The sequence below is a fragment of the Oncorhynchus kisutch genome, linkage group LG2, assembly GCF_002021735.2.
Source record: "Oncorhynchus kisutch isolate 150728-3 linkage group LG2, Okis_V2, whole genome shotgun sequence".
In the NCBI taxonomy this organism is placed as follows: Eukaryota; Metazoa; Chordata; class Actinopteri; order Salmoniformes; family Salmonidae; genus Oncorhynchus; species Oncorhynchus kisutch.
In genome coordinates this window covers 56,204,381-56,219,980 of record NC_034175.2, presented here as the reverse complement: position 1 = coordinate 56,219,980, position 15,600 = coordinate 56,204,381, and the positions used below count along the sequence as shown (strand labels likewise).

At 43.0% G+C, this 15,600-nt stretch overlaps 1 protein-coding gene across 13 annotated transcripts in view; it reads left to right on the top strand.

Moving 5' to 3' along the window:
- The window catches only part of LOC109868418 (mitogen-activated protein kinase kinase kinase kinase 4), a 97,856-nt gene extending 83,780 nt beyond the window's left edge, over positions 1–14,076 (top strand). For 11 of the 13 annotated variants that reach the window (XM_031797997.1, XM_031798004.1, XM_031798014.1 and 8 more), the window contains 8 exons: positions 219–386; positions 486–629; positions 4,320–4,454; positions 5,313–5,413; positions 5,566–5,715; positions 5,874–6,033; positions 6,172–6,311; positions 10,993–14,076. In XM_031797997.1, coding sequence (XP_031653857.1) covers positions 219–386; positions 486–629; positions 4,320–4,454; positions 5,313–5,413; positions 5,566–5,715; positions 5,874–6,033; positions 6,172–6,311; positions 10,993–11,076 — 1,082 coding nt within the window. In that variant the 3' untranslated portion in view covers positions 11,077–14,076. Of the gene's footprint in view, positions 1–218; positions 630–4,319; positions 4,455–5,312; positions 5,414–5,565; positions 5,716–5,873; positions 6,034–6,171; positions 6,312–10,992 lie in introns of all 13 variants that reach the window. The other 2 variants (XR_004204259.1, XR_004204260.1) reach the window with 1 other exon arrangement.
- Positions 14,077–15,600: the final 1,524 nt, after the last annotated feature.

Below are 15,600 nucleotides of genomic sequence, written 5' to 3'. Positions count from 1 at the left end.
AGTATCTTAGGGGTTCTCTCCAGTGTCAACAAACCTTGTGTTAGTTTCTGAGGCAACACCAGAGAACACCCGTTTATTCCAAACAAACGTTATAGAGATGTATACTAAATATAGAACATTTATAGAAACGTATACTAAATATACAGAACTGAATATATATGGTAGTAATACATAATCAGTTTGTATTTCCAACTGAATCCCTTCCTTGTCCTCTGCAGCTTCTGGGAACGACGCTAGGCTGGCAGAGGCACTGAGGGCGGACCCGTCACGTAAAGGCTCCGTGGTCAATGTGAACCCTGTCAACACACGACCACAAAGCGACACCCCAGAGATCCGCAAGTATAAGAAGAGGTTTAACTCTGAGATCCTGTGTGCAGCACTCTGGGGTGAGTGGTCACAATTATCTCTGCTATGTAGTTATCACAGTAATATTAGTCTTCACTACCAGGTGACAGCAATCTAAATGCAAAACTGTGTGTGTGTAGGAGTGAACCTCCTGGTGGGCACAGAGAGTGGTCTGATGCTGCTGGACCGTAGCGGTCAGGGGAAGGTCTACCCCCTAATCAGCCGACGCCGCTTCCAACAGATGGACGTACTAGAGGGACTCAACGTCCTGGTCACTATATCAGGTACACACACACAGTTACTATACATAGATGGGAATACAGACATTCAAACACGTGCGCGACACACACACACATTATTGTACACATTTACTACACGTACATGGCTAGGGCTGATTTCAAGGTTTTACTGCTAACCTGCAAAGCATTACATGGGCTTGCTCCTATCTTTCCGATTTGGTCCTGCCGTACATACCTACATGTACACTACTGTCACAAGACGCAGGCCTCCTAATTGTCCCAGAATTTCTAAGCAAACAGCTGGAGGCAGGGCTTTCTCCTATAGAGCTCAATTTTCATGGAATGGTCTGCCTATCCATGTGAGAGACGCAGATTTGGTCTCAACCTTTATTAAGTCTTTATTGAAGACTCATCTCTTCAGTAGGTCCTATGATTGGGTGTAGTCTGGCCCAGGGGTGCGAAGGTGAACGGAAAAGCACTGGAGCGACGAACCGCCCTTGCTGTCTCTGCCTGGCCGGCTCCCCTCTCTCCACTTGGATTCTCTTCCTCTAACCCCTATTACAGGGACTGAGTCACTGGCTTACTGGTGCTCTTCCATGCCGTCCCTAGGACGGATGCGCCACTTGAGTGGGTTGAGTCACTGACGTGATCTTCCTGTCCGTTTGTACCGTGGGGGAGATCTTCGTGGGCTGCCTTGTCTCAGGGTAGTAAGTTGGTGGTTTGCGGATATCCCTCTAGTGGTGTGGGGGCTGTGCTTCGGAAAAGTGGATGGGGTTATATCCTGCCTGGTTGGCCCTTTCCGAGGGTATCATTGGACAGGGCCACAGTGTCTCCCGACCCCTCCTGTCTCAGCCTCCAGTATCTATGCTGCAATAGTTTAGGTGTCGGGGGGGCTAGGGTCAGTCTGTTATATCTGATGTAGTAATTATCCTGTCTTATCCGGTGTCTTGTGTGAATTTAAGTATGCTCCCTTTAATTCTCTCTCTCCCCTCCCGGAGGTACCTAAGCCCTGGGACCATGCCTCAAGACTCCCTGTCCTGATGACTCTTTGCTGTCCCCCGTCCACCTGGTTGTGCTGCTGCTCCAGTTTTAACTGTTCTGCCTGCGGCTATGGAACCCTGACCTGTTCATCGGACGTGCTACCTTATTCCTGACCTGCTGTTTTCAACTCTCTCTTCCGCACCTGCTGTCTCGAACTCTGAAAAGCTCAACTATGAAAAGCCAACTGACATTTCTCCTGAGGTGCTGACCTGTTTCACCCTCTACAACCACTGTGATTATTATTATTTGATCCTGCTGGTCATCTATGAACGTTTGAACATTTTGGCCATGTTCTGTTATAATCTCCACCCGGCACAGCCAGAAGAGGACTGGCCACCCCTCATAGCCTGGTTCCTCTCTAGGTTTCATCCTAGGTTCTGGCCTTTCTAGGGAGTTTTTCCTAGCCACCCTGCTTCTATATCTGCATTGCTTGCTGTTTGGGGTTTTAGGCTGGGTTTCTGTACAGCACTTTGTGACATCTGCTGCTGTAAAAAGGGCTTTATAAATACATTTGATTGATTGATGGAAAAACAGACATGCACACAGACGTAAGGGGTCTAAGTGATCTCTCTGAGACCTTTCGTGCAAAGCAGACATAGTCTGACTGTAGGTTCCTGCTTCTCTTTCCTGTGCTGTGGTCACATAATTGACTGTAGCAACCATCCAACGCTCGCTGGTCTGTGTCACACAGTGTTGCGTCGGATGTCACAACAGAGGAAATTGAGTAAATGGCCAGTTAGTGTAGGACGTCATACACTGAGTGTCCAAAACGTTAAGTACATGTTGAGTCCAACGCTTCCCACAGCTCTGTCAAGTTGGCTGGTGGACCATTCTTGATACACACGGGAAACTGTTGAGTGTGAAAAACCCAGCAGCGTTGAAGTTGTTGATGCAAACCGGTGTGCCTTTTGTCTTGCCCAATCACCCTCTGAATGGCACATGCACAATCCATGTCTCAATTGTCTCAAGGCTTAAATCCTTCTTAAACCTGTCTCCTCCCCTTCATCTACACTGATTGAAATGGATTTAACAGGTGACATCAATAAGGGATCCTATCTTTTTCACTTGGATTCACCTGGTCAGTCTGTCATGGAAAGAGCAGGTGTTCATAATGTTTTGTCCACTCAATGTATACATGTATTGCATGTCCACTGACACACACACACACACACACACACACACAAAGATTTCCATGATGGAAACACACACCGATTGCATTCTGATTGCAGTGTCATCCGTCAGTTTGATGTCATATTGCAATGAAGGAAAGAAAGGATCCATGCTCATGAGACATGGAGACAACTTGACGTTGCTTCTTCCATTTTTAGCGTAGATAGAAATACTTACGTTTTATCCTTCAAGCCATTGTCGTTGTACTGCATCATTCTCAGTAGATGAATATGAAAGTTGTGTGTGACGACTTGTTGGTCAATTCACCGAAAATGTTATTTGTCTTTTAAAATTTCCACAACCTCAATGTACATTCACAAACACAGTTTTCCATTATGTTGCAACGTGTTGTCAAATATATACAGTACAGTTTGTGCAAAAATACAGACCCTGTCAGTGCCTCTGTCCTAGTATCCATAATGTCAATCACAATTTAAAGAAATAATTCAATTCTCTAATTCAAACATTGCTGCAGGGACTTGCATCCATTCAGCCTCGAGCATTAGTGAGGTTGGGGAACCGATGTTGGGCGATTAGGTCAGGCTCGCAGTCGGCATTCCAATTCATCCTAAAGGTGTTCGATGGGGTTGAGGTCATGGCTCTGTGCAGGCCAGGCAAGTTCTTCCACACCAATCTCAACAAAAAAATTCTGTATGGACCAAGCTTTTTGCACAGGGGCATTGTCATACTGAAACAGGAAAGGGCCTTCCACGAACTGTTGCCACAAAGTTGGAAGCACAGAACCATCAAGAATGTCACTGTATGCTGTAGTGTTAAGATTTCCTTTCACTGAAACTAAGGGGCTTAGCCCAAACCATGAAAAACAGCCCCAGACCATTATTCCTCCACTAAACTTGACAGTTGGTGCTATGCATTCGGGCAGGTAGGTAGCATTTTCCTGGCATCCGCTAAACTCAGATTCGTCTGTTGGACTGCCAGATGGTGAAGCGTGATTCATCACTCCAGGGAACACGTTTCCACTGCTCAAGAGTCCAATAGCGGCAAGATTTACACCACTCCAGCCGACGCCTGTCAATTTGACTAGTTGACTTGTTGGAAAGGTGGCATCCTATGACGGTGACACATTGAAAGTCACTGAGCTCTTCAGTAAGGCCATTCTACTGCCAATATTTGTCTATGGAGATTGCATGGCTGTGTACTCGGTTTTCTACACCTGTCAGCAACTGGTGTGGCTGAAATAGCCGAATCCACTAATTTGAAGGGGTGTCCACACAGTTTTTGTATATATTGTGTACCTCCATTCATTGCAATAAGTTTGTACAATAAAACAACCTCTCTCCACCCATTATATGGAAGTAGGATGAAGGTCCCCCTACACACTGATCTTGGGTCAGTTTGACATGGCCCACACTAATGGTAGATTTGGAGAGCGGAAGCTGATCCTAGATCTGTACCTAAGGGAAACTTCACCCCTGTGCCATTACATTTAGATACTGTATTGTAGGTTCATTGTAGGTACCCAGACCCTTCACTATTCCCCTTGTCTGACCCTGTCTCCTGCAGGCAAGAAGAACAAGCTGCGTGTTTACTATCTGTCCTGGCTGAGGAACAAGATCCTGCACAACGACCCTGAGGTGGAGAAGAAACAGGGCTGGGTCACTGTGGGAGACCTGGAGGGCGCTGTGCACTACAAAGTTGGTACGTTCCGTTTTTTCATAGAAATTGATGTTATGGTCATGTCTGCACAACATGTTTAGGAACCACCAAAGACTGTTGATTTTTCATATGACCCTCCAAATGAACCAAACAATGTTTTCTCTCAGTTGGTCTTCATCCACCATGTTAGAATCACTATCTTAAAGACAGCCAGAGTAGGGCGCATAATACACTGGCACAGCACGTCATGTCATGACTGCAACATGGAAGAGAAAGTCCAGAGTTTTGTAATGATAGGTACATGAACTTCCTGGAAGAGACGAGACCAGAATGTTCTGTCTCACGTTCTATCTCCCCAGATTAGTGATGTCACAGGGCAAAGTCCTGAATTTGCTGTTGGAAACCCTGCCTCTCTGTCAGAGCTGTCGGTCAGGCCATCTATGTTCTGCCCATGAGTTTAAGCCTTAGAATCGTATATACTTTTTTTTGTGGGAAAGTACACAAATGCTTCCTAATACGAAATACCCTCGGTCTACCCAGCGAACTCCATGTCCCAATTCGGTCACTTCTCAGTGTAAGATAATAAGACTGTAATATTATGTCAGCTAAAAGTATTTTGGTAGAATTACATTTCCTACTAATAATAGTACTGGGACTGAGAACTTAAAAACAAGTCTGCTGAACAATTAATCAAATTATCCCCCCCCCCCCTTTTAAAAAATGCAATTAAGATTGCATTGCTTGCACACATTTCACAGTAAGGTTGTATTTAGCACATGTGGCAAATTAAATTTGATTTGATTTTGATACTGTCATTTAAAAGTCTTGAGGATGCTCTGAATTAACCCTGTCAGTTGGATCCTCATCTTCCTCATGTATCCCAACTGTTTTATTTCCCAGTGAAATACGAGAGGATCAAGTTTTTGGTTCTGGCCCTGAAGAACTCGGTGGAGGTCTATGCATGGGCACCGAAGCCATACCACAAGTTCATGGCTTTCAAGGTGAACATTAAGGAAACCTAAGATGCCTATGGGAGCTAGTCACTTCCATCTATTCAATCAGTTATGCAGCTATTGTGAATTGTTATGACAATCTTACAATGACACACACTACTGTATGTGAATGACCTTTGCCCCCTGGTTGACCCCTGCAGTCGTTTGGTGACCTGGTGCACAAGCCCCTGCTGGTTGACCTGACGGTGGAGGAAGGTCAGAGATTAAAGGTCATCTATGGCTCCAGTAACGGATTTCATGCCGTTGACGTGGACTCGGGGGCAGTCTACGACATCTACCTGCCCACCCATGTAAAAGAAACACTAGTGTCTGTGTATCCTCTCCTCCCTCATCCCCTTCTCTTCTTCCTCTATTTTTCCATGGATAACTTCACTATTGAATTAACATTATTGAATTAACGTGGTTCCCCCTCTTTCTCTCTCCCTTCTCCCTCTGTCTCCCTCTGTAGATCCAGACCAGTATCCAGTCCCATGCCATCATCATCCTGCCCAACACAGATGGCATTGAGCTGCTAGTGTGTTACGAGGACGAGGGTGTCTATGTCAACACCTATGGACGCATCACCAAGGACGTGGTGCTGCAGTGGGGCGAGATGCCCACTTCTGTGGGTAGGTGGAGACACACACACGTACAAATACCCATACACACTCACACAATAGGTCCTTAAATGAAGTGTTTGAACATGTTAACTCTGTTGTCATACCAGCCACTCACCCCCCTGTCCCCTTCTTTGTCTTTCTATGTAGCCTACATACGTTCTAACCAGATTATGGGCTGGGGGGAGAAGGCCATAGAGATCAGGTCTGTGGAGACCGGACACCTGGACGGGGTCTTCATGCACAAGAGAGCCCAGAGACTCAAGTTCCTGTGTGAGAGGAATGACAAGGTTAGACCCCTAGACACATACATATACCAGTGTTTCCTTAAAACGGTAATAACCGGCTTTTGTCCGATACAAAAAAATAGGAAATCAGATAAATAAAATAAAAATGTAACTTAGACCTACTGGTTGTATGAATTTGGGATCTACCGTCCCACAACTGTCCCAGAGTCTGTTTTGAATAGGCTATTTCTTTCTCGACAAGCTGACCAATAGAATCGGTAGCCTAAACGTTTCTAGTATTGTAGATTGACATAGGCTAGTGATTTTGCTGTTCGTTACTCATCTTGTTGGCTGAGGAAAAGTAAATATGGACAGTTATTCTAACATCTTCAAAGTGCACATAAGAATTCAGTAAGGACTGCACATCGTTGCATCCTCGACTTGCATGTTCTGTTAACATGAATTACCATATTCTAAATGTGATTTCTGTCATTCTAAGCCCTGTGGGTGGACGCCCTAATCAGGTTACACACCAATGTGTATGGGTCCAGTAAATTTCTCAAATGTCCGGTAAATTAAAATGCTGCCTGTCAAATGTCCGGTGCCAAACGGAAACCCTGGCACGCACACACACACACATACATTTGGAGGTAATTACCTAGGTTGAGGGCTGTTTACGCTAATAACTCTGTCCCTCTCAGAGCTCTGTCTCCTGTTAGTGTGTCACAAAGAGCTGACTCATCCTGTGTCCCAAGCAGACTCGGGACCACATTCACTGAGTATCAATCGATCAACCATTCCATTGAAACCTAGGGTATTTTTAGACAGACAGCAATTAGGCTAAAGTGGCCATTAAAGCTAGTTTCTGACCCTTCACTCTCCTTTGTTAACTAGTGGAGTAGGCAGAGTAATGCACAGCTATACACCAACAATACCCCCTGCTTCATTAAGAATGGCAAAATAAGGTTTTTGGTGCCTTTTTTGTATTTCATGTTCGGGAACCTTTTAGCCTCTTTTGATTTCTGTTATACACACCAATTAAGAGCTGAACTAGCTAGTATGTTAGATGAATGGGACCAACCAGAAAGCAGAAGCAGCTAAACTGGTGGAGAGAGCTAGTCTAGCCGTAGTTTCCCCATTTCCTATAGTCTCTCACTGATGGGAAAGTTGTACAGACATTATGTGAGGTTGAAAAAAACTCCAAGGCACTCATTGGTTAGTTATAAAATCCCAGTATAATTTTCAGTTTCTTTATCTGGTAGAAATTAATATTTTTGTACCTTTTATTTAACTAGGCAAGTCGCACAATTCTTATTTACAATGACGGCCTACACCGGCCAAACCCAGGCAACACTGGGCCAATTGTGCACTGCCCTATGGGACAATCACAACCGGTTGTGATACAGCCTGTATTCGAACCAGGGTGTCTGTAGCCTTCGACCGCTGCGCCACTCGGGAGCCCAATATAGTGTTTCTGAGAATCACCAAATACTACACTGAACAAAAATATAAACTCAACATGTAAAGTGTTAGTCCCATGTTTCATGAGCTGAAATAAAATATCTCAGAAATATTCCACACGCACGAAAAGTGTATTTCTCTCAAATGTTGTGCACAAATTTGTTTACATTCCTGTTATGAGCATTTCTCCTTTGCCAAGATAATCCATCCACCTGACAGGTGTGGCATATCAAGAAGCTGATTAAACAGCATGATCATTACACAGGTGCATCTTGTGCTGGGGACAATAAAAGGCCACTCTAAAATGTGCAGTTTTGTCACACAACACAATGCAACAGATTTCTAAATTTTTGAGGGAATGTGCAATTGGCATGCTGACTGCAGGAATGTCTGCCAGAGCTGTTGACAGAGAATTGAATGTTCATTCCCCAACATAAGTCACCTCCAAGATAGCTTTAGAGAATTTGGCAGTACGCCCAACTGGCCTCCCAACCACAGACTATGTATATGGCGTCTTGTGGGCGAGCGGTTTGTGAACAGAGTGCCCCATGGTGGCGGTGGGGTTATGGTATGGGAAGGCATAAACTGGGGACAATGAACACACTAGCGTTTTATCTATTGGCAATTTAAATGCACAAAAATACTGCAACGAGATTGAGGCCCACTTTTTTTTTAAGGTATCTGTGACCAACAGATGCATATCTGTATGCCTAGTCATGGGAAATCCATAGATTAGGGCCTAATGAATTGATTTCACTTTATTTTAATACACTTGCAATGTTTAATTTTCCAGATGTTCCCATAACATTAATCCAGCGTTGTGGGGACATTGTAGTGATGTACAGTCCGTTTCCTGCAGGCTTGGATGTCAGTCAGGCTTGTGTGTTTTTCTCCAGTGTTTCTGCCATGCTACTCTAATTTATAGTAACAGTCAAAAGTTTTGGACACACCTACTCATTCAAGGGTTTTTCTTTATTTTTTAAATATTTTTTTCTACATTGTAGAATAATAGTGAAGACATCAAAACTATGAAATTACACACATGGAATCATGTAGTAATCAAAGAAATTGTTAAACAAATCTAAATATATTTTAGATTCTTCAAAGTAGCCACCCTTTGCCTTGATGACAGCTTTGCATACTCTCAACCAGCTTCATGAGGAATGCCTTTCCAACAGTCTAGAAGAAGTTCTCACATATACTGAGCACTTGTTGGCTACTTTTCCTTCACTCTGGGGTCCAACTCATCCAAACCATCTCAATTGTGTTGAGGTTGGGTGATTGTGGAGGCCAGGTCATCTGATGCAGCACCCTCACTCTCCTTCTTGGTCATAGCCCTTACACAACCTGGAGGTGCGTTCTGGGTCATTGTCCTGTTGAAAAACGGCGGCCCTGTTCTGTGAGTTTATGTGGCCTAACACTTTGCGACTAAGCCGTTGTTGCTCTTAGACATTTCCACTTCACAGTAACAGCACTTACAGTTGACCGTTGACTGTCAATTTGACTAGTTGACTTGTTGGAAAGGTGACATCCTATGACAGTGCCACGTTGAAAGTCACTGAGCTCTTTAGTAAGGCCATTCTACTGCCAATGTTTGTCTATGGAGATTGTGTGGCTGGGTGCTCGATTTTGTACACCTGTCAGCAATGGGTGTGGTTGAAATAGCTGAATTCCGACTCCTGTGGCGGGCCGTGCACAGTGCACGCTAACCAGGTAGCCAGGTAAAGGTGTTTCCTCCGGCATATTGGTACAGCTGGCTTCCGGGTTGGATGCGCACTGTGTTAAGAAGCAGTGCGTCTTGGTTGGGTTGTGTTTCGGAGGACGCATGGCTTTCGACCTTCGTCTCTCCCAAGCCCGTACGGGAGTTGTAGCGATGAGACAAGATAGTAACTACTAACAATTGGATACCATGAAATTGGGGAGAAAAGGGGGTAACATTTTTTTTTTAAAGCTGAATCCACTCATTTGAAGGAGTGTCCACATACCTTTGTATCATAGTGTATATACTTTTGGTAAGTTGTTAGACTTCTTGATGTTTGATATACCTAGGGCTTTACCATACATTGTTTGGGGTTGTATTACTGACTGCTTATACAGGAATTCTCTGCATGGTTGTCACTATTGTTTTCCTATGATTCATTTTTTTACCTTTCATTTATAGAGGTTTTTCTCATTGAGATAACATCTCTTTTCCAAGAGAGACCTGGTCCAATAGCAATAACTTACATACACTAACACAACATTAAACAAAACTATAAACACACATACAGTACAATTTTTAAAAACGTTAAACACACGAAAGTCTTGACTAAAAACAGCTGGCCTAAAAACAATTACACTCTTCTGTGAAAAATACATCGATCAAGTGTTTAAACTCCACCAACGGAACTAGATCATCAAATTTTTAAATGTTCAGGAGAGAATTCCAGGACCACGGAGCTAAGTAACTAAAACTATTTCTACCATGACCTGTTCTAATTTTTGGTACTGTTAGAAGCAAATGAGAATGGGACTGTAATTGATATTTTTTTAATCAACCTGACTAAAAAAAGAACAGAGATAAAAATTGTATTTTACCCAATATGGCCTTATAAATCAGTGTATACCAGTGTTTAAGCCTACGCAAGGTCAATGACGACCAGCCAACAGCGCTGTAGAGATCACAATGATGTGTTAGACATTTTTGATTTGTAATGAACTTGAGGGCTGCATGATACACTTATCATCAATCCACACACCCAAATATTACACTTTAACTTGCTCTATAGTATGTCCAGCCAATGTAGCAATGACATGATTAGTAACATGCCTGGCATTTGAAAATACCATTCAAATGGTATTCTGGATTCTGTTGTATGTTAAATGCTCTTTGAGCATTTTCAAAAGCCAAAGATAAACTACTACCACTTGAATAAAGAACAGTGTCATCTGCATAAAAACTAACATCCGCTGTTTCAATAAGATCCCCAATGTTGTTGATATACAAAATGAACAACAGTGGGCCCAAAATAGAACCTTGCGGAACACCTGAACACACCTCTATGGACTTTACAACCATCCGCCATTACACATTGTGTACGAAGTATTAACATTACGACACATGTCTTGATTTCCTTTGTTACAATGGATCAGTGATTGTAAATGACTCAATCAGAAAAACATGATGGTCGTATGCATCTCTGTGTAAAAAGTTCACCCCTACCTTTATGATGTATCACTGATGATGTGTCACTGATTAAGTGTAGTTATTTATTGACGTGTTTGTGTGTGTTTCCATCCGCAGGTGTTCTTTGCCTCGGTGCGGTCCGGAGGAGCCAGCCAGGTGTACTTTATGACCCTGGGGCGTACCTCTCTGCTCAGCTGGTAGAGAAAGACCATGCCCCCTCTACACTGGAAACCAACCAACCGCGTTTTACCCAACGTTCAGTGATGCCAACGGACAAAGGCCAACCATCTCCGTCTTAGCTACGACCTTCGACCCGGAGCATCATGTTATATTGAGGATACATACAACATCCAGATGCCGTCTCCCCAGCCGTGAATACCAGATATGAGAATTGTTCAAAATTAAGTTAATTGATTATAAAACAACAAAAATAAAGGGGGGAACGGTTTGCCCCGCTGTGGTGCTCAACTGATTGTGGACACGTCTGTGCGGGGTCGTTGCCCTGAACACCTGTGACCTCTGTGTGTGTCGTTCCTAGTTACTGACTGTGCTGTGGGCTTGAAGTTTACTAACTACTCTCTGCATCTTCTGCTCGTATTTCAGGAACCCCCTTCCACCCCACCCTTAGCGAGGGAGGAGCTGGGGTGGAGCATACAGTGTTAATGCTACAGTAGTGTATGTAAATGTATTTCTGTTTGGTACAATGATTGCTGACTGCAAGGGGGCGGAGGGGGTTGAAGCTGTCAGTCATGGAGGAGGCGGGAGTAGAGAAGCCGAGCAAGGGAGCCAATTTGTTCGATGCCATGATGACAGAAGGTGGAAGGGGCCAAGGCGTTTTACCGTAAATCTGGTAGTATCTGAGAGGACTCAGCTGGACTGTGTGTTGATAGAGTTAAGACAGCTACAGTATTTTAATGGGCGCGGTCAAAGAAAATGATTTTATCCGGATGGACTTCAGACTAGTATTTTTTATTATAAATTCCCTAAAAAAAGTGAAACTATGTGGAGTTAATATTTCTTTTACCTTATTTTCTAAAATCACATTTGCACAGTCTCCAGTTTTCTTGATTTTATTCCAACCCACAACACATTGAAGTGTTTTAGGAGTTAGAGAGAGTGGGTGGGTTAGAAAAGGAAACCATGTCTATGTATAATAAAATGTAATTTAATCTCATCCATAGTTTCAGTGGTCATGGTAGTGGATCCCTGTGTGATCCGGCTTGGACCATCAGAGGGTCCAGGATGGAGGACATGGTCCGGATGTGAATAGACAGATATAATAAAAGAGAGTGGAGGAGAAGGGTAAGGTGATAGTATTTTGTGTGTGTGTGTGTGGTTGGTTGGTTGGTTGTATAGGGGCCAATAGATGAGAGAGGAGGGGTGTTGATGTACGTTTTTGTAGCAGAAAGGTTACACATGGTCAGCACAACTCAATGGACTCCTAGTCAGTGGATAGAACAAAACTGTTTTATTGTTCTTTTGATATTTCAGCTTTTTGTTTTTCATTTGTATCTTTTCATGAATGCAGTGCACTAAGTGTCAAGAATGTAGAAAGAAGTATACTGTGTGGTAGTCGAAGGCATGAGACTTTTATTTGTGTTCCTTGTCACAAGTGATTGATTTCGATGTTCAATTTCAAAGTAACACAAGTGAATACTAAATGAAGGCTCCGCTATTAAAGATGTTGATTTTCCTTTCACAAACTCAATGTTTTAAAGTGCATCAGAGCTGGAGAGGGAGCAGCTCTGAGTTGAGACGATGCTAGGCTATAGTAGTTTTCTGTGGAGCCAGTATGCTCACAGTAGCCCAATCAACCTTATTCACCAACAGGGCTTAGTCCTTAGTGTAACTGTAAACAACATGACCACGCTTAGCTAAGTCGTCTTGAGCACGGTACGTTTGTCCAAATCAGAGGAGAGCAGTCTAGTCACCAGGAGCCAGAACACAGGTGACCTGACCATTGTGATTCTACAGCTCTCGTTTGACGGTGTTCATGACGGAAACCCACTTTGGGCAGAATCCTTTTTTTCACTGTTAAAGGCTTTAGTCTGTACATATATGTAAAGAAGACTATTCAATTAACTGCAATATCCCCTGCTACGGCTCTCCCACAACAGTGGTGTATCTAACCTTCGTTGACCATGGTGACAAACAAGAACAACATCAACAACAGGCTATTATCTTGTTTTCCCACAGAACACAACTGTGTTTTAATGGTGGTGATGGATCAAAGCTATTTCACCCAAGTGGACAGACTCTGTACACTGACTATGTGTCCGACAGTGGGTCAATGATCTCTGGATCTTTCTCATATTAACAGTCATGTCATTATGTGTGTAGAGCTGTGGGAAAGGCATTGCAAATTACATGTCACAGAATTGTTTCACGAGCCAACTTCTATATGGAAAAAGAAGCCCGTTTGAAGAGCGAACCCCAATGCTGTATGTGTGTGTTTTAATAGCCTCCCAATGCTGACCCACTATGTCTTTCTGGTTGCATCAAGGCCTTCATGAGGCATAAGTTACTTAATTAAGATTATTGTTATTGATATTCTTATTAATGGAAAAAGATGAAACATTTTTGCAATCTGAAAAGCATTCGCTTGCTGATTTAACCTTTTTTTTTTAAGTGCTAAGATGGCAACATTAAATGTTTTTCTTTAAATTACAAAAGCACTTTGTTGATCTCACTTGAAGCATTTTGTATTCTTAAGTTTTAACTTGGTTAAGAAGCTTAATAATAGTTTGTGTAAGTTTATGTACTCTGCAGTGGTTGAATATTATAATGCTCACGTTAGGTCGAGAAAATGGAAATGTTTACAGAGGCAATGTTTTGTTACACTAATGTGCATCATATTTATGTTTTTTTGTTGCTTGTTTTGTATTGAATGTTATTTTAGTCAATAATCCTAAATGATGCCATTGTTTTTCTCTCTCAAATAACCAACTCACAACACAATAAAGAATATACTTGCAATATTTAATTTTCCAGATGTTCCCATAACATTAATCCAGCGTTGTGGGGACATTGTAGTGATGTACAGTCCGTTTCCTGCAGGCTTGGATGTCAGTCAGGCTTGGGTGTTTTTCTCCAGTGTTTCTGCCATGCTACTCTAATTTATGTCCTCTCTATGTATGACAGGAAGTCCTGTATTTTCCTGAAGGTTTTTTTTCTTTGAATAAACTAAAGTAATTTAAAGACTTTCTGGAGTATATTTCTCTACATCATTTCCCCCTGTTGGTCACCCCTATGCAGCTATAACAGCCTCCACTCTTCTGGGAAGGCTTTACACTAGATGTTGGAACATTGCTGTGGGGACTTTCTTATAGCCACAAGAGCATTAGTGAGGTCAGGCACTGATGTAGGGTGATTGGGCCTGGCTCGCAGTCTGCGTTCCAATTCATCCCAAAGGTGTTTGATGGGGTTGAGGTCAGGGCTCTGTGCAGGCCAGTCAAGTTCTTCCACACCGATCTCAACAAACCATTTTTGTATGGACCAAGCTTTGTGCATGGGGGCATTGTCATGCTGAAACAGGAAAGGGCTTTCCCCAAACTGTTGCCGCAAAGTTGGAAGCACATAATCGTCTAGAATATCTTTGTATGCTGTAGCGTTAAAATGTCCCTTCACTGGAACTAAGGGGCCTAGCTCGAACCATGAAAAACAGCCCCAGAACATTATTCCTTGTCCACCAAACTTTACAGTTAGCACTATGCATTGGGGCAGGTAGCGTTCTCTTGGCATCCGCCAAACTCAGATTTGTCCGTCGGACTGCCAGATGGTGCATTTCACTACACCCGCAATAACATCTACTAAACATGTATATGTGACCAATAAAATGTGATTTGATTTGAAGCGTGATTCATCACTCCAGAGAACACATTTCCACTGCTCCAGAGTTCAATGGCTGCAAGCTTTACACCACTCCAGCCAACACTTGGCATTGCACATGGTGATCTTAGGCTTGTGTGCGGCTGCTCTGCCATGGAAACCCATTTCATGAAGCTCCCGACTAACAGTTATTGTGCTGACGTTGCTTCCAGAGGCAGTTTGGAACTCGGTAGTGAGTGTTGCAACCGAGGACAGACTATTTTTACGCACCTCAGCACTCAGAGGTCCCGTTCTGTGCGCTTGTGTGGCCTACCATTGCGGCTGATCCGTTGTTGCTCCTAGATGTTTCCACTTCACAATAACAGCACTTACAATTGACCGGGGCAGCTCACTGTTTGTCTATTGATATTATGATGGCCTTGTTCACGTAAAGAAATTCTATGTCTTTACTAATCTGTCCATAACTTCTGCAAGGAATTGGGTGGAATATAACAGACCTGCACTTATAGATTTGGTACTAGGGATGGTAGAGCCAGTGTCATGAAGGTCTGTAGCTGTTCTCTAATATACAGTATCTATGTTATTAGTATTGTGTAACGGTGTATCTCTTAAGGTTTGTTTGAGGCGAGTGTGTAGGTGGTAGACATGAATATGGATTGGTGTGTGGGTGTGAAAGCTTAGATGGAAAGGAGAAGTCACGATAATGTCATGTTTCTGAACAGAAAATGTTACTTAACTTTGACTTAGGTAAGGTAGCTTTGTCTGTTTCAGAAAAACCATTACGTCTGGAGACACATCGTCATCCTCTTTCTTTCATATATTATTCCCTCTCTATTTTCTCTAACTGCACCCGGTGACCTCCATGAATAGGAATATATAGACTTGATCTATGACATC